Source organism: Oryctolagus cuniculus, chromosome 3, assembly GCF_964237555.1.
Source record: "Oryctolagus cuniculus chromosome 3, mOryCun1.1, whole genome shotgun sequence".
NCBI classification, from domain to species: Eukaryota; Metazoa; Chordata; class Mammalia; order Lagomorpha; family Leporidae; genus Oryctolagus; species Oryctolagus cuniculus.
Window position 1 is genome coordinate 153,212,734 of NC_091434.1, and position 18,830 is coordinate 153,231,563.

Consider the following 18,830-nt stretch of genomic DNA (forward strand, 5'->3'; position numbering starts at 1 on the left):
ATTCAGTGTTACTAAGCGCCAGGCAGTCTGTTCGGAGGTCAGCTGATGACTGCAGGAGGCTCTCCCATCCGGAGCACCTTCCTCAGGTGCTGGGAGGTGAGCTGACCTCAGGACACAGGGTTGGCCTCCCTGTGGCCTGTCTGTAGCACTGGATCTCTCCAGCAATGCACGTATTCGCACGTCTATGCCTTGCTTTTACAGTCTTCAGGTAACAAGGATAGTTTATTTGCTTTGTTTTGTTCTCCTTAATAGCCTTTTTGCTGTCTCAAGTTTCCCTCTTGCCAATCAGTGTATATGTAAGAATTTTATTTGACAGCTATCCAAGTGCTTATTCACTGAGGTGTGGGGAGGACTTGGCTCAACTGGCCTTCTCTGGCTATAGAGGTACTCCCTGTACATATTCTTGTTTATTGTCAGGCTGAACTTGATACTTGCCTAATTTTTCAGGGATGGTAACTAAATAGTAAGCTTCTATTAAGTAATTTTCAAGTTTATATCCAAGCGATTGATCCCTGTTTCTAGGACTTCTGGGTTGAGTCCATTCTTATGTGCATTAAGCCACTGTGTTTGCTCTTCCTTAATGCAAAACGGGCATTTTTCAACCTTTTTGTTGTTAGTAAAGATGAGCAATAAATGAAGCCGGTGCTGGGTCTAGTTCTTTATAGCCAGCTTCTAATTTTTTAAATAAATATTTGTTTATTTATTTGAAAGTCAGAGTTACACAGAGAAGGACACACACACACACACACACACACCTTCCATCCACTGGTTCATTCCCCAGATGGCCACAGTGGCCAGGCTGGGGCCAAGCCAAAGGCAGCAGTCTGAAGCTTCATCTAGATCTCCCACTGAGTGGCAGGGATCCAGGCACTTGGGCCATCTGTTGCTGCTTTCTCAGACACGTTAGCAGGGTGCAGGATTGGAGGTCTACATTCTGTTGCTCTTCCCAACCATGTCAATAGTGCTCCTAATTGGGATCCTGCAAAAACAGTTGAATGAATAGATGAAAAATCTTTCCCTGGTGATGGGAGAAACTTTCCTAATGGTTGTTACTGAAGTACTGTTCTGAAATATTTGTGTAGTGTGGCATCTATGTCACAGAAGTAATTCTATCACTTTTCCTTGGTAGGTGGGCCTCTTAGGAAGAACTGGCTCAGGGAAGAGTACTTTGTTATCAGCATTTTTGAGACTACTGAACACTGAAGGAGAAATCCAGATTGATGGTGTGTCTTGGGATTCGATCACTTTGCAGCAGTGGAGAAAAGCCTTTGGAGTGATCCCACAGGTGAGTAAGAGATTCAGCCAGAAAAAAAGAAAACAAGAGCTGAATTACATGTTCACCGTTATTTGACACTTGCACTGAAGGAATTCACATTACCCTGTCAAATATATTCATTAAGAATTGCTGTCTGTTGTTGTGTGTGCCATGTAGGGAGAAAAATTTATCTCTGAAAGTCTGAAATTCTCTGTGGGACATAGAGTTATTTGAAATTGTAGTTTTGATTGCATTTCCCTGAAGACATGATCTGCAGTGAAAGCCTGGGGCTTTTGTTTTCACATGCGATTTTCTCACTGCTTTATAGTCTGAGCTCCAAGTTAGCAATCACAGCAGGTTGAGAAATGCTGTGCAAGACATAAAAGATTCTCCTGAAAGAGCAAACACTTGGTAGTGGAATTGCAAATGTAAAGTGTAGTGGTTGGGTTCTTGTTCTTTAGATAACAAACACTGTCTCAGATTGATAAGTACTTTTTTTTTTTTTTTTTAAATGTCACTCTGATTTGGGTCACAGAGGTATCCCTAGCCTCACTGGCTTAGTATTATTCTGTGTTATTGTGCAAGAGGACTTCTTGTGTATGGGGGAAATAGCTACCGTTCCAGTTTAAAACGATCTAATTGGAAACCAAGAGATGTCTTTACGGGTCCAAATCTGAAAGGCATTTGCTGTGTTTCTGCCAGTATTTGCTCTCATCTCTATGGCTGTTCTCACTGTTTTCATGACCACTTCCATCTCTTTGTGCTAATAAGGACTGAACTCATTGTACTACATGGTTCTCCCAACAGTTCTCTGTTTTTAATACAAAATGAAAATGCCAGAAGCATGTCCAGGTAGACTGACTACACATCCAGACAGAGAAAAAAATTTCTATTTCTTGCTAGGTTATCTTGGGGGAGACATTTGTTCCTTTCAACTAATGAGGCACTAAATATTGTAACTGCCTGGCTGGTGCTTGAATTCACTTGTCTAGACTTTACCATGTTGCCAGAAGATTAATTCTGGTTGGGGTTTTGTAAACAGTACTGTTTCTTTCAGAAAGAAAAAGAGAAATTGTCAGATGGTGTAAGATAAAGAAAACCTGGAAATGTGGGTATCCCGAGGTGATAGCATGAGGCAAAATAAAAATGTTGAAGATCCTGGAATAGAATCTGGTTGTCAGAGAAGTGTGTTTTTCAGTGTAGACTATCTTCTGGTCCTTTTTTAAACAACAATAAAACTTCTGTTTTCTTTCTTTTTCTTCTGTTCTTGTTCACACAAATCTGCCCATTAGAATAAGCGAGCTCTAAAAGTTAAGTTCAATTTCACTAGGACTCCATTGGTTTATGTGCATGTAGTGATATTTTATTTTACTATGTACCCTACTTAGGAATCTATGCCAGATCTGGAGATCTGAGTGTAGCAGAGTTGTGAAAGTTCTTTATCTTGCCTTTCTGCCCAAGTAAATTTTCCAAACTTGCCTTTATTTTCTTTTCCCTTTTCGTTATGATAACTTTTTTTTTCCAAAAAAGCTTTTAACATGTAATACTTGTACATCTTTCTGGGGCACAGTGCACTGTTTCAGTACATTCAATGTGGTGTGAACTGGTCAAGCTTTATAAGAATTAAACACAAAATGCATTCAGAGGTTCCTTTACAAATGCTGGCTGACGCTGATGTAGATCTTCTCGGATGCCTGTTGGTGACCGTGGTTTCTGGGACTGTTCTCTCAGGATCAGAAGGGCTCTGTAGACAGTACTATTTCCTCTCTAGTGAAAACCTTTGAACATCACGTGAATGCCCAAAAAGAGAGGAAGACGGCAAACCAGAGATGCCTTTATTTTCCTAATCTGCTTTGAAAGTTCACATTAAGTAATTTTTTCCTTCCTTGGAGTTGGATGATTACAAAGAAGGAAGAAGAAATACAAAAACACATCCGAGGAGAGCTATTTTTTTGTTTGCCTTCCCAATTCTTTCTTCCTTCTATCTCGCAGAACTTGCAAGGACATAGATATGAGATCTCTGACATTGGGACAGCAAAGATTCCTGGGTCATGTGCTCATTTGTTTTCAAACACATGACACAGGAACTTTGAACAGTGAGCTTCCCCTCTCTCTGATAGTGATCCTAAAACATCAGCTGTGCAATCACAAGATGCCAGTGGTTTTGGCAAGTCCTTGTGGGTTGCTTTACGTTCTCTCCTGTAGCAGAGAAAGCAGTCTCAGAGAATCCGGCAGCCTGCTAGACAGGATATTGTGTACATTTCAAGGTGGAATTTCCTTTAATTTGTTTTCCTCTACGTGTGAGCTGTGAGGTTGTAACCAGTAGACAATGAGGCTTACAGTCAGAGTGCCACTGGCATAAGTCAATTCAAACACCAAGACTTACAGTTGCGCAACAGCCTTGAACCTTGTTAAGCACTGAATTCAGAAAAACATAAAAAAATAATTTTAACTATTTTTAGAGCTTTAATTACAGGTTTGAAAGGCTGCAGGTTATTCTGAGGAAATGACTAGACCTGTTCTTGCAATGCAATTTTATGATAAAATAATCCATGCTCACATGACTCCCATCCGAGAGTTGGGACATCTCTGCTGTGGAGTATGTGAGAGAGGATAAAAACACGCATCTGTGGGTCAGAGCGATGAAATTGGGGGTTCAGCAGTTCCCACTCAGTGCAATAATCATTAATTCTTTAATGATTATTAAAATTCCCATATGCTTAACGTTGTAAATCTTACAGATTCTACAGTTAGAGGTGGAGATAGCATTTGGCCTTGATATTGCCACAGTGAGATCTGAGTGCAACCTATGGACTTCCAATAATAAGCTCAAAATTTCACTGCTGTAAGTCAGCATTCAAAGAAAGAAAGAATGTAACCAAAATGATGAATTCAACATAGGTACTCATATGGCGACTAATGGAGTCATGGCTTATTCAGTGAATGCTTGTAGGTAATTATGACAAACCCCAGCCCATCACATCTGTATCGTCTTCCTTTTCTCCTGCTTCCACTGCTGTGCCTTTCTCCTCCTCATTTTCCTTGTGTTCCTTCATTACAAGATGCACACAAATTAAACTTTTTTTTTTTTTTTGACAGGCAGAGTGGACAGTGAGAGAGAGAGACAGAGAGAGAAAGGTCTTCCTTTGCCGTTGGTTCACCCTCCAATGGCCGCCGCTGCAGCCGGCGCACCGCGCTGATCCGATGGCAGGAGCCAGGAGCCAGGTGCTTTTCCTGGTCTCCCATGGGGTGCAGGGCCCAAGCACCTGGGCCATCCTCCACTGCACTCCCTGGCCACAGCAGAGGGCTGGCCTGGAAGAGGGGCAACCGGGACAGAATCCGGCGCCCCGACCGGGACTAGAACCCGGTGTGCCGGCGCTGCTAGGCGGAGGATTAGCCTAGTGAGCCGCGGCGCCAGCCGACACAAATTAAACTTTTAAAAGCAACATTCAGATTTTGTGGATTTGAGATTTTTGACCTATTCCAGTCCCAGATGGGACCTATAACCTTGATTATAAATTTCTCCTCGCACTTCCGCTATGTCTTCTATTAAAATCGTCTGTCTACTTGTTTAATTTCCACTTAGTATTATAAAACTTCACAGACATTTTAGTTAAGAAAGCAAGATTTAAACTCAAAATTATTGTCAATTGATGATGACTAGTAGGAAAAACAAAATAGAAATGTAAAATAAAACAATTTTTTTCCTTTTCTTTTGATTTATAATATGCCTAACACAAGTTACATGATAGGAACTGAATCTACCTTGTTTTGTCCTGGGTCAGTAAACACTTGATAACTTTTACCAAGGATTGTGGTTTGACCAGTGTCATGTATTTTAATCTGTATAATCTTAGGCAAGTTATTTAATTTCTCTGGGCTTTGGCTTCCTTTCCTATAAAATGGGTATAATGATAGTAACTACTTCATTGTGCCTTTGTGAGAGTTGAATGAGTTATCTAATTACTTACACTCCGGGGCCTCACTGTGGTGTAATAGGCAGAGTTTCTGCCTGTGGCAACAGTATCCCATATGGATGCCTATTCTAGTCCCAGCTGCTCCTCTTCCAATCCAGCTCTCTGCTATGGCCTGGGAAAGCAGTACAAGATGGCCCAAGTGCTTGGGCCCCTGTATCCACATGGGAGACCCAAAAGAAGCTCCTGGCTCTTGGCTTCAGGTTGACCCACCTCTGGTTGTTGTGGCCATTTGGGGAGTAAATCAGCAGATGAAAGGCCTTTCTCTCTATCTTTCCCTCTCTCTGTCTGTAACTCTACCTCTGAAATAAATAAATAAAATCTTAAAAAATAAAAAAGTACTTACACTCCTCCCTGATACATAGAAAAGCACAATATACTGGCTGTGGTGGGTTTTACTACTATTTATAATACCTTTGAGGTTAGGGATCCTATCTCCTTCACCTTTGTATTGGATTCACGAAGAATGTGATATTAAGATAGCCCATAAAAGTCCCTAAAGTTTGTAGGTTTTAAAAAGATTGGGACAAGACTATCGTGATGGAGTAGCTGGTAAACATGCCTCTGGCTGCTGCACTTCCCATTGAGCTCCCTGCTAATGCACCTGGGAAAGCAATGGAAGATGGCTCGAGTGTCTGGTTCCCTGAACCCTCATTGGGGAACTGGAAGAAGTTCTTGGGTCCTGGCTTTGGTCCAGCCCAGCCCCAGCAGATGTGGCTGTCTGAGGAAGAAACCAATGGATAGAGGATCTCTCTCTCTCTCTCTCTCTCTCTCCTTCTCTCCTTCTCTCCTTCTCCCTCTCTCTCCCTCTCTCTCTTCCCCTCCCCCTCTCCACCTATCTCTCACTCTCCTCCCCTCCTGTAACTCTGACTTCAAACTAAATAAATCTTCTTTTGAGATTTTATTTATTTATTTGAAAGGCAGAGTTAGAGATGAAGAGGGAGAGACAGAGATCTTCCATCTGGTGGTTTACTCCTCAAATGGCTGCAACAGCCGGAGCTGAGCCCATCCAAAGCCAAGAGCCAGGAGCTTCTCCCAGGTCTCCCATGTGGGTGCAGGGGCCCAAGCACTTGGGCCATCCTCCATTGCTTTCTCAAGCCATGAGCAGAGAACTGGAGCAGAAGAGGAGCAGGCCAGGAGAGGAACCAGTGCCCATAGGGGCTGCTGGCACCGTCTGTCTCCTAAATATATCTAAAAGAAAAGAAAACAACAAAAAAAGAAGGAATGAAGAAAAAAGGGAAAAGTAACTGGTGTGGATGTAAGTACATTTTTATGATTTCTGAGTCAAATATTAGGAAGTTTTCATAACACAGTACGACTAGGAAAATACTTTTTCTAATGCTATGTTTGAAATTGTACACTAAAAAGTTGAATTATCAAAAGGTTGGGAACCATTAAATAACTTACAATGAACATTAATTGACTATCTCACGTGCTATCGTGTATATACAAATATATGATATGACATGTATGTACATTAATATTATAGAATTGCCCTGTATTTGTTATAAACTTCGAATATTTTTCACTGAGAAATATTTTATTCCTCTTGCTCTAGCCAATAGATGCTCCTACAAGCAAAGCAACACTTTATTATCATTGAGAAGTGGAGATATAGAGAAATATAGAGAAAGGGACACAAGGGAAAAGCTCCTATCCACTGGCTCACTCCCTAGATGTCTGCAAATGCTATGGCCAGGGCTCAGTTGGGACTGACTTCAGCTGGAATCTGGTAATTCAGTCCAGGTCTCTGACATGGGAGCAGGCATCCAATTGCCGGAACCAGTGCCACTGCTTCCCCTGCGCTGTATTGGTAGGAAGCTGGAGTCTGGAGCCAGAGCCCAGAATCAAACCCAGGCACTGAGATGTGAGATTAGGCATCTTAACTACTAAAAACCTGGTCTGAACACTTATTTTTAAACATTATTTAATGTCGGCCGGTTCCGCGGCTTACTAGGCTAATCCTCCACCTGCGGCGCCGGCACCCCGGGTTCTAGTCCTGGTTGGGGCACCGGATCCGTTCCCAGTTGCTCCTCTTCCAGTTCAGCTCCCTGCTGTGTCCCAGGAATGCAGTGGAGGATGGCTCAAGTGCTTTGGCCCTGCAGCCGCATGGGAGACCAGGAGGAAGCACCTGGCTCCTGGCTTCAGATTGGCGCAGCGTGCCGCCCTTAGTGGCCATTTGGGGAGTGAACCAACAGAAGGAAGATCTTTCTCTCTGTCTCTCTCTCTCACTGTCTAACTCTGCCTGTCAAAAAAAAAAAAATCTGGATTTGTTCACATTTTATAAATTTTAGTGCCCAGATTCAGTTTATAAGATGTTGCAGACATTGTCAAAGAGGAAATTCAAAACCACTGTGAAAATTTTAAGCATTTGGGCCAATTCCAGTGCTATACATGGTGTATGTAGTGCTGAGCCCTAAAAATGCCAGCACCAGGTGCTTAAGGATAAAAAGCCATCCCTCTAATTTAATTTACATTACAGTCGCCACAGAAAGCAAACTGCATTTTTGCTTTTAATTCGCCATTCAGTGCTAAGCATTTTGCTGCTTGCAGTGACACATGAGTACTGCTGAGAACTGTGCACGGCCTCAGCTCTTTCCCCTGAGCTGTGGAGTTGGTGCTGGGAAAGAGATTGGTCACATTGTGAACAGTGTGCTCTTTTCAGTTGTCTCTTGGTCTCAAGAATTGCTCTTTATACCATACATGAGATTAAATAAATATCAAATAATATTTGCCACACTATAACTTTTCTATTAGTGAGCAGTTTCTTTAAAGCAAGAATCATTATGGAAGAGATTGGAGAATCATTATGATGGGTTGTTTTGGGTGTATTTTTTGCTGCACAGTGGATCTGACTGTGCCGTGTTGGCCACACCAGGCAGCTAGTTAGGGCCCCAGCTGTTTCGTGAGCACTGCAGGGGAAAGGACTTAGATGACGTCCAGAAAGCTTTCAGCTTAGGGATGAGTTTGTAGAAAGTTCAAACAGTTTGAAAACAGAACTTAAGATATGAACTAGCACGCCTGGAAGCAAGAGAGTACCAGATTCTATTTATAATATGAGAATGGAATGTCTGATTGATTTTATGAAATGGATCTCTAACTTAACCAGTTTGCTCAGTTAATTCTAATTTAAAATTAAAGGAGAACTCACTTTATTATCCTATGCTACAGAATAAACTTTAAAAAAAGTACAGAATTTGAGTGGTATAAAATTTACTACACCTAAAACTTTTGGATGTCTAATATTAACAAACAGATTTCTTCCTTCGTATTTTTGAATATATATATCCTATTTTAAATAAAATTGATTAGCATATAATATACTAATGTAAATTTGTAAATATCATACAAATTATTACACTATTATGAATAAAGGAGAGACCATTTCATAAGCAATTTTAAGAAGTGATTGAAGTTTTAGTGGTTTGTTAGTATAACTATTTTTTAAAATTGGGATACTTCCAATCATTTGTCCCACATTTTTTTAAAAGATTTATTTATTTATTTGAAACAGTTACACAGAGAGAGGAGAGGCAGAAAGAGAGAGAGAGAGAGATCTTCCACCCGCTGTTTCACTCCCCAATTGGCCATAATGGCTGGAGTTGTGCCGATCCGAAGCCAGGAGCCAGGAGCTTCCTCCAGATCTCTCATGGGGGTGCAGGGGCCCAAGGACCTGGGCCATCTTCTACTGCTTCCCCAGGCCATAGCAGAGAGCTGAATTGGAAATGGAGCAGCTGGGACTTGAACTGGCACCCATATGGATGCCGGTGCTTCAGGCCAGGGCGTTAACCTGCTGCGCCAGCCCCTGTACCACATTTCAATAGAACTATACATGAAGGGTATATGAATGTATATGTATTTTCCTTCTAAGCCAAAAAATTCCTCAATAGGTTATGATAGCTATTCTTCCAGAAGAGAGAACTCTGATGTTTTTTATTTTTACTTCTTAGCATCAGCTCATCATTCATAAGGCAACATTTATTGAGCATGAGTATGTACACGTCTTGTGCTAAAGGGAAGATACGCAGCAAAGTAATGGCCTCGTAGGAGAAATGAACATTAAAATGCTCATAGATGCATAGATACTATTCAATCTAATGTGGAAAAATAAAGTATAGGTGTGTGAGACCATGTGACTGAGGCCTCTTTTTTGGCTTTGAGGGTCAGGGAAGATACCCTTGAGGAAGTGACATTTCTTTTTTTTATTATTATTATTATTATTTGAAAGTTTTCCTTTAATAAATTCAGGAAAGTAAGAAAATAATAGATTGCAACCTGAAAGATGTAGTGGGCCATGGGAGGAGTGTAGGGGTTGAGATTCCCAGGAAGGGAGAACAAACCGTGTGCAGTTGCAGGTGGGAGAGCAAGCCAGGTTGGCTACAGTGAGGACGGGGAGGGAGTGGAGAAGCACACCAAGCAGCCAGAAGAAGTGGAAGGGCTAAATCATGGACGGTGTCCTGGGGCATCTTAAGGATATTACACTCTGCTCTCAGGGCAGTGGAGGGTTTTTTAAAAGGTGAATAAAATTATGTGATTTGTACCATGTAGTTGTACAAAGGGAGATTTTGGTGGCTTTGACTATTTGGTAGCAGTAAACATAGAGAAATAATTAGATTTGACATATACTTTGGGAAAACCATCCATAGGACTGAAGATTAATTTCATGTTGGAAGATCAGGGAGAATGGGAAGTCACAGAAGATGTCCAAGTTTCTGGATGCAGGAATTGAAGGTGCTATGTGCTGAGATGGGGAAGCCTAGAAATGGAGGAGATTTGAGAAGAAGGGAGGCATTAGCCCATTGGATGATGGAGGCTGCCATCGTGATCTGTTGTTATCCTGCTTTGCAATGGAGCATTAGAACTTTTTTTTTTCACTGTTTATTTCATTTAAAAATCTGTCAGATTCATAAATATTATACATATTTGTTAGGAAGTATGTAAAATTGTGATACATGCATACATTGTGTAATATCCATTTGCAGTCAGTAGAACTATCTGCAAACATTTACTATTTCTTTGTAGTGAAAGCACTCAAAATCCTGTTTTCTAGTATTTTGCAGAAGAATATACAGTACGTTAACATTGTCTATAGTTACCCTACTGTGGAATACGACCCCAGAATTTATTACTCATAAATAATTTAGTGCCCATCAGCCAATTTTTTCCCATTTCTTCCTTCCCCCTACCCTCCTCACCTTCTAGTAACTATTACACCACCATTGTATTTTTAATTTCCCTGAGGTCACTTTTTATTTCACTCCACATATGCATGAAATCATGTAGTACTTGTATTTCTGTGTGTGGCTTATTCTCTTAAGATTTCATCCTTTTTAAGTGAACTATTTGTTTATTTACTTATTTATTATTTGAGTGGTAGAGAGACAGGGAGAAAGAAAATCAGGGTGCTCCCATCTGCTGGTTTACTTTCCAAATATCTTCAATGGCTAGTGCTGGGCCTGGTTGAATCCTAGAACCAGGAACTCAACCCAGGTTTCCCACAGGGCTGGCAAGGATCAAACTCCTTGGATCATCATGTGCTGCCTCCCAGGGTGCACAGTAGCAGGAAGCCGAAACCAAGAGCAGAGCCAAGGCTCAAACACAGGAACTCTGATTTGGGATGTGGGATCTTAACCAGCAGCTTCACCACTAAGCCAAATCCCTACCACCTTCCATTTTTATGACTAGTATTCTGATGTGTGTACTACCACGTTTTCTTTGTCCATTCATCAGTGGATAAACACTCAGGACTTTCTATTTCTTGGCCATTGTGAATGATGCTGCAATAAACATGGAGTGCAGATGTCTCTGACATACTGATTTCTTTTCCTTTGGATATATACTGTGGAGTGGGATTGTTGGATCACATCATAGTTCTGATTTTAGGTTTTTGAGAACCTGCATATAATTTTTTCACAAAGGATTCACTTATTTACATTCTCCACATCCTGGCCAGCACATATTATCTTTTGTCATTTTGAGGTGATCTTTCATTGTGGTTTTGATTTGCATTTCCCTGATGATTAGTGATGGTGAGCATTTTCTCAGGTACCTGTTGGCTATTTGTATGTCTTCCTTTGATTAATGTCTGCTTAAATCTATGCTATTTCCAAACCAGCATTTCTTCATGTGCAGTAGAATAATTGATCTCATTAGGGTGACATGCAGATGTATGGCAGTCACACCTTTTCTGAGCCTACCCAAGACAGGGCACATGGTAAGCCCACCCTAAGGCAGGGCATCCAGGTAGTTACCACTTTCCGAAGCATGCGACCCATGCTCTGATCCTCTCATAACTGTTTCCTGTCCTTCTGAAAAATTCTGGAAACTTATTCTATAAAGAACCACTGCATATATATATATATATATATATACACACACACACACACATATACACATACATACATACACTATGTGGCAAACTTCTATTGGCAAGCCTTTGACTTTTAGGTGCTAAATAAACCTAATTGCTTAAATAATGAATAGACTCAAGTTCTCAGAGCCACTTCTTTTAAAATTCTCTTTAGCTTGTCAGAATTCCTGAGTAATGCCCTTTGACCTGCTCTTTTGAGCTTATTTGAACATTCCTTTCATTTACTTAGAAGCTTTGAGAAGGGTGCACAGCTATATCCATCATGTCTCATGGTCCTATGAGTCATATACGTAATTGTTACATTCACTTCTGTAGAGCAATGCAGGTATCTCCTAACCTGAGAAATATCAGTAAAAGGCTTCTGGTTGCCTCTCTAGAGGTTCCTGAGATATTTGGCAACAACTTTGTTCTTTAAGCCATAAATTATTCCTGGGGCATGGGGTTGGGGTGAGGGTGAGCTCTCTGATGTGACCTCTGCACTTGAACTTGTTGGGCTTGGTGAGGACACGCCCCTTCAACCTTAGACACACAGCCACAGTAATGTGGTGGGGCCACCTTGCTGTGTGTAGTTCTTCACAGATGAGATAGGCACTGAGCATTCTCTCTCCATCTAAGGCAATCTGTACAAGCTAGGGTGTGCAATGATGTTCTTTACTCCCCTTTGTTTATTCTAAATATTAACATCAGAATGTTCTTTCAGTTCATCCATGTGCACAAGGAAGGAACTAAATATTGTTATTATTGGATCTTTTTTTAGAAAACTTTTACTTAATAAATATAAATTTCAGAAGTACAACTTTTGGATTATAGTAATTTTTCTCCCCATAACCTCCCTCCCACCCGCAAACCATCCCATCTCCTACTCCCTCTCCCATCCCATTCTTCATTAAGATTCATTTTTAATTATCTTTATATACAGAAGATCAACTTAGTATATACTAAGTAAAGATTTCAACAGATTGATTCCCAATGAGACAGAATTTACTTTATTTATTTTTAAAACTCTACTTCTTTTTTTTTTATACAGATTTATTTGAAAGGTAGAGTTAGAGAGAGAGAGAGAAAGAGAGAGAGAGGTCTTCCATCTGCTGTTACACTCTCCAGATGGCTGCAATGGCCAGAGCTGTGCCAGTCTGAAGCCAGGAGCCAGGAGCTTCTTCCAGGTCTCCCACGTAGGTTCAGGGGCCCAAGGACTTGGGCCATCTTCTACTGCTTTCCCAGGCCATGGTAGAGAGCTGGTCAGAAGTGGAGCAGCCAGGACTGGAACCAGCACCCATGTGGGATGCCTATGCTGCAGGTTGTGGCTTTACCCACTATGCCATAGTGTTGGCCCCAGTAATTTATTTTCTAAACCATTTTTAAAACCATATAGGCAGATGTAAGTAGATAGTGATGTGGCAAGTGGAAAGTCCCAGGATAAACACTGTGCAATGGTCATTACAGGGCAGTAGATAGTAATTTTGTCACCTCATTCACATCACTCTCAACTGCCTCCCTTCTGTAATGTGCCTGAAGTTAGCAGATATGTGGTTCCCTCTTTTAAACTGAGTTCTTAGTAGTGCCCTCTCCTCTACCTATCTGGTTGTGTAAGTAGAAGTGTGCCTTGATCAACATGTGTGTTTGAGTGGGTATCTGTAAGATGCAATTTCAAAATCCGTTTGAGGGATTGGTGCTTGGCTTAGAGGTTAGGATAGCTGCTTGTTAAATGGAGTGCCTGGCTTCAGTATCTACCTCTGGTTCCTGGCTACAAGTTCCTGCTAACTCAGACCCTGGGAGGCAGCCGTGATGGCTGAAGTGACTGCACTCTTGCCACCTATGTGAAAGATCCTGATTGAGTTTCCTGCTCCCAGCTTTGGCCTTGGCCCAGCCCCAGCTGTCACAGGCATTTGGGGAGTTCTCTTTTTTCTGTCTTTCTGCCTCTCAAATACAGGAGTAAATAAATTTTTAAAATCCCCTGGAAGCTAGATTTGTCAAATCAATACAAAGAAAATTAATTAACAACTCATAAATTTGTTCTGACAAGTTAATTTTAGCTCATAAGGTCACTTTTTTTTAAAAGATTTTTTATTTATTTATTTGACAGGTAGAGTTACAGACAGTGAGAGAGACAGAGAGAAAAGTCTTCCTTCTGATGGTTCACCCTCCAAATGGCTACAACAGCTGGAGCTATGCTTATCTGAAGCCAGGAGCCAGGTGCTTCTGGTCTCTCATGCAGGTGCAGGGGCCCAAGCACTTGGGTTACCCTCCACTGCTTTCCCGGGCCACAGCAGAGAGCTGGACTGGAAGAGGAGCAACTGGGTCTAGAACCCAGTGCCCATATGGGATGGTGGTGCCGCAGGCGGAGGATTAATCTAGTGTGCCACAGGGCCAGCCCCATTTTTTTTTTTTAAGATTTATTTATTTGAAAGGCAGAGTTAGAGAGAGGCAGAGGCAGAAAGAGAGAGAGAGAGAGAGAGAGAGAGAGAGAGAGAGAGAGAGAGAATGAGAGAGAATATGTTAGTCTTCCATCCACTGGTTCACTCCCCAAATGGCTGCAATGGCCAGAGCTGGTCTGTTCTGAAGCCAGGAGCCAGGAGCTTCTTCTGGGTCTCCCACACAGGTGCAGGGGCCCAAGAACTTGGGCCATCTTCTACTGCTTTCGCAGGCCATAACAGAGAGCTGGATTGGAAGTGGAGCACCTGGGGCAAACCAGTGCTTTTATGGGATGCCAGCACTGCAGGCAGTGGCTTTACCTGCTATACCGCAGCGCTGGCCCCAGAAGGTTACTCTCTAAGATTTTATATCTATTTGCTTATAATAAGGAGCATTGCTAGAAATAAAAAAAATTAACTTGCCACAACAAACTTTTTCTGAATTTCTTTATTCTAAAGACACTGGGATTAGAAAAATGTTTTCAGGAGCTTAACATGCTGCTTTTTTGTTTCTTGAAAATAATATAAAGGAAACATGACAAAATAGTAAAATTTAAGGAAACTGCATGGTAAGTGCATGAGTATTTGTTAAATTATTTAAAAATCTTTTTCCTACATGAATTATTTCACAATAAGATGAGGAAAAATAGAGATGTTTAGTATATTCATATTTTCTTTTTTTCTTTATTGCTCTAGAAAGTATTTATCTTTTCTGGAACATTTAGAAAAAACTTGGATCCCTATGAACAATGGAGTGATCAAGAAATATGGAAAGTTGCAGATGAGGTAAGAATACTAACTTAGATGATTTTAGAAGTAGCTCGTATATAAGAGTGGTTGTCATGGTTGAGAAATTTTACACATGCATATGTGTGTGTGTGTGTGTGTGTTTGCATAGGCATACAGTTTTTTAAATGGAGTACCTAATACTTGTGTACCTGGAGTACCCAGTACTTTGAATTAAACCTACCCTTCTCCTCACTGCCAAGGCTCCACCTAGCAGCCTCTGTTTTACTCTGTTGGGCTGGCATAACAAAACAGTGTAGACTGTGAGGCTTTTCAACAACAAAAATCATTGCTTAGAGCCTGGAGCCTGGGAAGCCCAAGATCATGAAGCCAGCAGATATCGTTCCTGGTTCATCGATGGTGCCTTCTTGCTATGTCTTCAGACAGTGCAAGGAATGAATGAGCTTTGTGGCATCTCTTTCTACAATGCTCATCCCACTCTTGAGGGCTCCATCCTTATGATCTAATTACTTTCCAAAGTTCTCACCATCTATTACCACCACATGAGGGTTAGTATTTCCATATAAGATTACTGGGGGAACACAAATATTATGTTATGTTCTCATAACATTCTGCCCCCAAATTCCATGTCTTTTTCATATGAGAAATACATCATCCCATTCTAACAGCCCAAAATGTCTTAACTCGTTCCAGCATCAACTTAAAAATCTTCAAGTCCAAAGACTCATTTAAATATCTAAATCAGATGGGCTGAGACTTTAAAGTATTATTCACCCTTAGTCAAATTAATTCCTACTTGCAAATCTCTGAAATTAAACATATTATATGTTTCCAAGATGAAATATTGGATCAGGCATAAGATAAACCTTCCCTTTCCAAAAGGAAGAAATGGGAAAGAAAGGAGTGACAGGTCCAAAGCAAGTCTAAAACCTTAGTGCTTAACAATAATTTTAGGTTCAGTGCTTTGCCTTCTGGGTCTACTGGATGGGACCAAAAGAAGGGGGGGAGGAAGTCCCACCTTTAAGACCTGCTAGGTCAGAGTCCTGCCCTCATGGATTTGGGTGGCTCACCGCTGCCGTGAACCTGTGCCTGAATCTTTCAACCATGACTCCTCCAGGCTAGAGTTGCATGCTGGTGGTTCTACTAGTCTGAAATCTTAGGTATGGCTTTTCCCCCAACAGCTCCACTGGGCATAACAGTGGAGGCTCCCTGAGGTAGCCCTAGACTTATATTGATTCTCTTCTGGGGCCCTGAAGCTCTCTGGGGCACCCTTCAAAGTCTAGGTGGAGGCAGCCATGCTCCTACAGCTTTGCTGCATGAAGCCCATATGACACTGGGGTCTGCAGGAGCCATACTGGGTGTGGCCGAGGGACATGGTGATGGAGCATGGAGCGGAGGCTGTGATGGCAGGTGCTGCAAGGAAGCTGTGGCCCCTCCTTTGAGATCCTTCTGTCTTGTAGGACTTTGTCCCCGGGCCTATAATTGGAGAGACAGTCCAGTGATCCTTGCAATGGCTTTAGGGTCATTCTTCCATACCGTGGACTAGTGGTGCTGGTTTCTGTTTAGATGGATAACTAATCCCCTCATTGCCTTGATGACTACTTCTCAGAGTCTGTAGAAATGGCTGGTCCACAGTCATCTTAGAAAATTTGGCCATACCCTTCATGTTCTCTCCTAAGCAGGATTTCTCATTTTTTAACAATATGGATAGGCTGAGAACTTTCCAAGTTCTGCTTCTCTTTCTACTAACACTTCTATCTTTAAGTCATTTATTATCTCACATTTCACTGTGAATAGTCCAGAAGAACCAGGGTGCTCCTTCAACATTTTGCTTAGATGCTTCCTCAGCCAAATATTCAGTTTCATTGCTTGCAAGTTATGCCTTCTGTAAAACACTGGGAAATGAACAGAGTTCAGCCAAATTCTTTACTATTTGTAACAAGTGTGCTCTTTCCTCCATTGCCCAATGACATTTTCATTTGAGAACTCATAAGAATACCCTTCACTGTCCGTGTTTCTGCCACCATTCTGTTTACAGACACTTGGTTTTCTCTAAGAAGGTCATCCCATTGTCTATGGTGCTCCTTTCCTTCTGAGTCCTTAACAGAATCACCTCTCAGAGTCCATTCATTCACAGCGACATATGCTTTTTACAGCATTCACCTCTAAATTATTCTAGCCTCTACTACGCATTACCCAGTTTCAAAACCACGTCCAACATTTTAGGTATCTTGTTATCGTGACACTCTACCCTCAGTACCAATTTTTATCTTAGCTTCTTTGTGATGCTGTAACAAAATACCATATGCTAAGAGGGGTGTAAGCCATAGAAATTTCTCACTGTTCTGGAGACTGGAGAGCCCAAGATCAAGCTGCCAACAGATTTGGTATGTGGTGAAGGCCTCGCAGATGGATGTATTTTCTCTGTATTCTTACATAGCCCAAAGGGTGAACTAACTCTGGTCACTTCCCAAAGGCCAGGTTAGGATTTGAACATATGAATCTGGTGGCAGACATAAACATTCAATCTATCGCAGACCCCATAGAAGGCATTACTTTGACATTCTCCCCATAACCAATTTACATTTGTGTGACACATGATCTAGGTGAGATCTGAACACCTTTAGTGCACTGGGCTTATCAGAAATACCTGATATAAGGGGTCATCTCTCCACACATTCACATCTGCTCCTTTCCTGAGCTCTGAAACTCTTCCGGCACAAGGAGAAGATTTTGGTCTCACGTGATTGACTTCCCCGGAAGGCGTAGGTCTAGCACAGAAGGATAGTGCTCGTCCTGGAAGGCCTTCAATGTCTGAAGCCTTCTCTGAAAGCCACCAGGCACCATGTGCCTTGGAGATACGGGACTGTGAGTGCTGCTGGGCAAAATGCCACGTGCTCTGGAGGAGGCAAACAGCATCTTGAAGTTACTAAGGTATCATGTAGGAAATATATGGATCAAAACTCAAAGTTCCTAAATAGCATCCTCTATTTAGCCAGTAGGGGACTCCTTATAAGTGGAGGTTTTGTGCAGAGAACTTGTGGATGAGGGGTGAAGGGACAGCTAGAATGAAATTCTTGTTTTTGTTAACAGAATACTCTTGCTATAAAATTTTTTTTTGAAACATGGGCATTGCGTTAAAGAGAAAGGGAACACAGGGTGTCCTATTTTGTTAAACTTTAGCAAGTTTAACATCTGGATGTTGGCAGAATAGAATCACAGGAACTAAGAATGTTGAAACTCAAAGGTCTTTTTAGAGAACAACTTTATTCTTCTGCTTCCTGCACTTTTGGTCCTTATGGCCTAGTTTGTGTTTATCCCAAATGTTCTTCCCACTCCTACCTCCCTTCAGAGTGGATCTTGCCAGGAGCTTTGAAATGTTTCTAAGTGTTAAACACTTACCTGTTGAGTGCCCAACCTTAACATGCCCCTAATAAAATGCACTTAGATTTAACCGTTTTCATTATCAAAGTTTCCTTATTACCCAACAAACACGGGGATTTTAAAGAAAACATTAACCAAATTGCAAGTGACACATTTTAATATCTTTGATGTGACTTCAGAGGCTGAACTATAGGAACACAGTGTAATGGGAGAGAAACTTGGGAAGAAAGACATTAGACTATAAAATTTGCAAGTATTGCCAAGTCACAATAAAATTTACAGGGAAGCAGGATCATAAAAATTATCTAAAATTTTAGAACATGTGGTTATGATTTTAAATGCCAGTATGATGCAAATCTGTTTAGTTTTATTTGAGTAGTTCATATTTAGGTTTATCTTTTACTGATCCCCTTTGTATTAATTGATGTATATAAATAACAATTAGGCTGTTCTAACTTTAATGTGATGTGCTTTGAGGAATAATGACACCTTTTTATTGAGGGCATCTGCCAATAACACACAAGTAAACATGCAACAGCCTAGAGAAGCAGAAAAGGCATTTGGATTTAAAAGTTACAAGGGCTAGGTTTTAGTCCTATATGGTTGATAGAATAACTCATCCAAAAAGAACATTTTGGGGTGTGTCAAACTCTCAACTGGGCAGAAAGGATCAAAAGGTAGAAACCAGA

At 41.2% G+C, this 18,830-nt stretch overlaps 1 protein-coding gene across 9 annotated transcripts in view; it reads left to right on the forward strand.

Moving 5' to 3' along the window:
• CFTR (CF transmembrane conductance regulator) overlaps window positions 1-18,830 on the forward strand; it is a 260,245-nt gene that overhangs the window by 230,968 nt on the left and 10,447 nt on the right. For all 9 annotated transcript variants that reach the window (XM_051847977.2, XM_051847981.2, XM_051847974.2 and 6 more), the window contains 2 exon segments: window positions 1,130-1,285; window positions 14,707-14,796. In XM_051847977.2, the coding sequence (XP_051703937.1) occupies window positions 1,130-1,285; window positions 14,707-14,796 (246 nt within the window).